Here is a 5549-nt window from a genome sequence, read left to right as displayed (position 1 = left end):
TGAGTGTAAATAATTTGGTCGCTTATTAAAGAATGAATTTTTGATGTGTAAGTGGCCAAATATGTTTTACTATGTCTATTAGTCAATGTGTACTAAGGTTCGGCAACAGTGATTGGCTTATATTATGATCAAGACTTAATCATAACTGAATTTTGAATATGAAAATGGTATTACACTGAAAAACATAATTATTTTAAGATCTGCAGCTAGAAGGAAACATCTGAAAATGTGCTGGCCTGTCCTATAGATTATGAAACATTTGCATGCTTTATAGGCTCAATTCACATCAAATTTAGTTTCTTTAGGACTTCTTGTAGACTATGTTAATCAGGAAACATATCCAACTTCTTTATCTGTCATGTTGATCTGTTCAAAATGTGAGCCACATATCATCCAAAATTTTCTTATTTCTTGGAAACCTTTTTGTCCTTCCTAACCGAGAGATATAAAAATTGAAAGCATGTTTGCCGATATTTTTTATCTTATAGGAAGCAAGTGCAATACCTTTTGCTGCACTAACGGCTTGGCGTGCTCTAAAAAGTACTGCCAGAATAACTGAAGGGTATGATTTCAATTGGATGAATTTAAGTTTTCATCTTATACCCTCTAAATTCATCTTGCTGAAACCTCTTTTTTTTTTACTCACTAATATCCTTTAGTTTACCTCAACAGACAAAGGATATTAGTAGTGGGAGGTGGAGGAGCAGTAGGTTTTGCTGCAATTCAGATTGCAGTAGCTACTGGTTGTCATGTTGCAACCACTTGTGGAGGTCAAAGCATTGAGCGACTATCAGCAGCTGGTGCTGAGCAGGCTGTTGACTATATTACTGAGGTGGTTATGAATCTTTTTTGGATCATATTACTTGCCATGTTCAGATATTTCAATTATGACAGAAAATGTTACTCAAATTCTTTGTTCTGATTTCTGGAAGAAAATTTCATGAATTGGAAGTAAATTAAACTTGCCATACTGATTTACAGGAAAAATAAGGCAACAGTAAGAAAGGTAAAAACAATTGATATTGAGAGGCGATACCTATCAAATGTGGCAAAAGAATGATTATGTTGTGTGTATGCACTGTGAATATCAACTATTTATTCTTATAATGTGAAATTATGATAAGTGGGATAGTGAGGACCTGAGAGAGATGGTGGTTCATCATTGAAATCAGCTAATTTATTTTAGTGCAATTGTTTAACTGCACTTTTAATGTAGCAACAATTATTTCTAAGCCCTTATCCTGATGTAATACATCAAGTAAATGGAACAAAATCCTGAATCCCATAAGTATTTTGATACTGTTAGTCCATAAGGGAAACTTGCTGGATGAATAAAACTTAGTAAGACGTGATTAACATAAACCCCAAACCCAAATACAACCCATACATACATGTAAAATAGGTGGACTATGTTATATAAGTAGCAGGTTAGTAAAGCTAATAACTATATAATATGATCATCCAGCAAGTTATGAAAATACAATCAACCCCAAATCAGATAATTTGATCTTTGAATGTATGCTTTCTTGATGCCAAACATCTTGTTTAAGACCTGGTTTGTCTTGAATCTCATCTTGAGTGACAGGATGTGGAAGTAGCTATAAAGGGGAAGTTCGATGCTGTTTTGGACACGATTGGTGTGCCAGAGACAGAAAGGATGGGCATTAATTTTCTGAAGCAAGGTGGGCACTACATGACACTTCAGGTAGGTGATTAAAGTTAATGATAAATGGTCACTCAAGAATAATCTTCTAGATTTTTTCCCTTTGAAAGCAATAGCTGTGCTTCAACCTTTCTTTTCTTTCCTTGAAGGGTGAGGCAGCATCTTTGGCTGATCGGTTTGGACTGGCAATCGGGCTTCCTGCAGCTAAAGTTGCCGAGTTACAAAAACAGATTCGATACCGATACTCTCATGGAATAGGTAAAAAAATGCCCGTGGTGCATTTCCTTCTTTTGCTTTAACATCATGTATGCCACTTTTTTGCTATGCAATTTCTGTTTTCCCTTTAACAGTGTTAGATTGTCCTGAGAAATAGAGGAAAAGTGGAATCATGTATGTTGCTAAGTGTTCTTAGGTCAAGGTGGCTTGAGAACTTAAATAACATTAACAGATAATAGAGGGGAAATTTAAGCAGGGACAGGGGCCCATTATACTCGCCTCACCATTGGATAACTCACAAGTAGGGTTAAATGTGAGTGCTGCCCGAGCTTAGCTTGTTGGAACTAAATTTAGTTTTATGGCTTCCTTTACAAACAATCCTTAAGGCTCAATCTCAACTGATTAAAAGTTTACGAGCTTCTCTACTTAGACATAAATTGAGCCTCTTGTCTGTAAGGAAACAATCTATGATATAATTTACATATCAATACTATGAACGTACACTATCTTACTAAAGTTACATAATAACGAAAGAATATTAGAGTTTAGTACAATTATAGAAACCAACACACACTTATTGAAAAATGGCTCAAGAGCTACTAACTCAAATATGATCAAGCTTAAACATGGCTGATTTTTCATTTAATAAATGAGCCTTACCCAAGAATCACTCTTCCGGAGGAGGTGCTCTCCCTACTAGGATGTTTGGTTTATCTAATTCTGGCAGTACATTTGGACTTCCCAGCTCTGCCGTTAATAGTTTAGTATTCATGCTGATATCCACTGATATGATATAATTAACTCTATTGATTCCGCTGGATGTTCATAGTTAGGGTTAGGGTTTATTTCGATGCTGTTTTTTAACCAATATTTACAAATGCTGCGAAGTATGAAGTTTATGTTTAATATGTATAGTTAATACCTCCCCTTTTTTTATGATGCAGATTACTCATGGACATACATGAGGGCTGACATAGAAGGTCTAATTGAGATTCGAAAGCTATGTGAAGCTGGAAAGTTGAAGATACCTGTTGATAAAACATATCCCATAACACAAGTAAGGGAGGCTCATGAGGCCAAAGACAAGAAGTTGATTCCAGGTAAAGTGGTGCTGGAACTTGATTAACATTCTCAACCTCATCGGGAGTTTACTTAAACCAGATTTTTTCCTTCAATAGATTGTTCAACATAATTGAGAATTGGATAGTGCTCTGCTCTCTCCATCCCTTCCCCCCCCAACACCCAAAAAAAATCTCTTTTTTTCTTTGTTTCCCCTGTATGTAAGGGGAACCTTTTTATTTGTTTGTAAATTTTGATTCATAATATCCAATAATAAAAATCTGTAAATTGGCTTGAGAATTTTGTGTGATGCTGAGGTTTACAACTGTTCACTTTTTTAGTTATGTTCACCAGTGAAAAGTGCTGGCATGATATATAACAGCACTAGAAGTTTGATGTGTCAATTGCGCTCCCCCTTCAATACCAAACCCATGTTCTTTTGAATTGTGACATTGAAAGAGAACATTGCTCAATTATTAGCAGAAAAATTGCAAATTGTATCAAGATTTGGTGCTGGAGGGTAGAGACTTACGCATCTTTTGTTATGAACATTGTTAGGCAGCATTTGTCCTTTCGCTTTATTTTACCTTCTATGAACAAGCTATGTTCCCTTCTTTTCTTGATCAAGTGTGGCACTCGTGTGGTCGTGATCCATATACGTTAACAAAGAAGTGTCTAGATTAAAGGTTGTAATGCTATTATTCGAAATGCAGATGTTCAATAATATATAGTCTTGTGGGGGCATAATCTAACATGGGTTGTAGAGTGTGACACACTTTGACAAGGCACAGCGATGGTCACCAAAACCAGCTGGGAGAGAATGGACCACATAGTTAATGGGATACGTAAACGTAGTTATGTACGTAGAATGCAAATTAGGTTGTCCCTTTTTATTCTCTAATTATTATTATACTACACACTAATCAGCTTAATAATTATTGACGTCTTTTTTAAGCTATAAAGAAAGGTACCTCAAAAAACCTCATTGGCCCACCCTTTTGGTGTTGGCTTTATCCCAAAACAGGGCTCATGCAGAGAAGCCCAAGAAATTAGATACAAACCTATCTCAAATTGTTATGTAGCATTGTCTAGTGGTTATGATGTATACCTTACAACAAGTGCATCTAGGTTCGAGACTTGGTAGTAGATGAAACCTTAAGTATTGTGTACGAGTGTAGTGTGGGTAACTTTGTAATACTTAGGATTGGGACTGTCCAATCCATTTGAACAAAAAATAATTGTTCAGTAGCATTAAGACAATCTGCTTTTCCTTCATTTGATTGATGTACGTGGCTTCCATAATGCCCTTTTAAGTTGCTGTTTTGTCTAGTTGTGGTGTTAATATTTGGTCAAACGCCTTCTTTTTAAGTAACTTTGACCCACTTAGTTGTTTTCGTTATCATTCAACTTTGGAGTTAGGATCATAAAGTGTGTGTGCAACTCTCTTTATATGAGTGATCTTTTTGTAGCAGGACTGCAGGACGGCAGGACCACACTACTACCCTCTAATCCATCCATATTAAATGCTTTCTTTTGTTGCATGTGGTGCGAATTGAAACGGTTAAGGAGGAGTATTTAATATTTTAATTTAACAATTCTATTAATTATTTATAATTATAATTTGGGCGTATAATAGCTTAATATAGATGTATTATTTGACTGGTGAGTGGTGACATACATAGTAGCTAGAATCTCGATTTAACTCTTAAAATCTTCCGATATTACGATTTTAAATGAGTTAATCGATTTTATGAAATTTATACTAGGTCTGACGATTTTACGATTTAAATCTTGTTAAGATTTTACGTTTTACGTACCTAATTTATTTTTTCGATTTCACGTAAAATTTCGATTTTCTCTACCTTGGTGACATAAATAAACTAGGTATGCAATTATACATACCGCAGCTGATTTCTTGCAAAGGCAATCCTGTTTTTATGCCACGCGCCACATGTGCGCGGATTTCTATCATATGCGTGGGGAGCACAGTACTATGCAAAAGGGATCCATTAAGCATTGTTAGAATCTACTTCCACTCTCCTTTTGGTGCGCGTGCATGCCTTTCTTCTCATTCATGCCGTTACTACTATAATTTCTTTTCTCTCTCCATCTTCTATTTCTTGTCCTTCGCAATGCCGTTATATCAGTTATACACCCCCTTTTTCTCCTTTCCTCTTTGAATGTTAGGTCCATACCATATTACCATATAACATAAAAAAGAAGTCATTCCAATTAAAATATCAACGAGTTTAATAAACTTACGAGTAAACAACTTTTTTGGCACAGCTCATGAAACGATTTTGATGAAAGAAAGATGATGGTATAAAGCACTATGATGATGATTATTCATTATTGTGATTGGGATTTGGAAGAAATGGAACTATGGAAGAGGGTTCCATAAGTGCGGTCACGTGCCATGCATATTCCTTCCTCATTGTTTTGTTCGCCACCTTCGGCCTTCGCCTTCCTATGATGATAATCGATCCTATATCTTATCCTATGCCCGTATCACGTGCATCACATCTTCTCAAACTAACCTCTCATTTTTCCACTTTATTTCCTAACGGCCACTCTATCTTTTTTTTTGGCAAGCGAAATTTATTTAAGGAAT

At 35.7% G+C, this 5549-nt stretch overlaps 1 protein-coding gene across 1 annotated transcript in view; it reads left to right on the top strand.

Annotated features, from left to right (window-relative positions):
* Nucleotides 1-3342, top strand: part of LOC107613917 (reticulon-4-interacting protein 1, mitochondrial) — a 5450-nt gene extending 2108 nt beyond the window's left edge. Inside the window, exons 3-7 of the mRNA XM_016316112.2 lie at nt 489-562; nt 673-832; nt 1586-1705; nt 1813-1921; nt 2824-3342. Of these exons, the coding sequence (XP_016171598.1) occupies nt 489-562; nt 673-832; nt 1586-1705; nt 1813-1921; nt 2824-3005 (645 nt within the window). The 3' untranslated portion in view covers nt 3006-3342. The remainder of the gene's footprint in view (nt 1-488; nt 563-672; nt 833-1585; nt 1706-1812; nt 1922-2823) is intronic.

Source organism: Arachis ipaensis, chromosome B08, assembly GCF_000816755.2.
Source record: "Arachis ipaensis cultivar K30076 chromosome B08, Araip1.1, whole genome shotgun sequence".
NCBI classification, from domain to species: domain Eukaryota; kingdom Viridiplantae; phylum Streptophyta; class Magnoliopsida; order Fabales; family Fabaceae; genus Arachis; species Arachis ipaensis.
The sequence above is the reverse complement of the archived record's forward strand: the minus strand, read 5'-3'. Positions and strand labels throughout refer to the sequence as shown.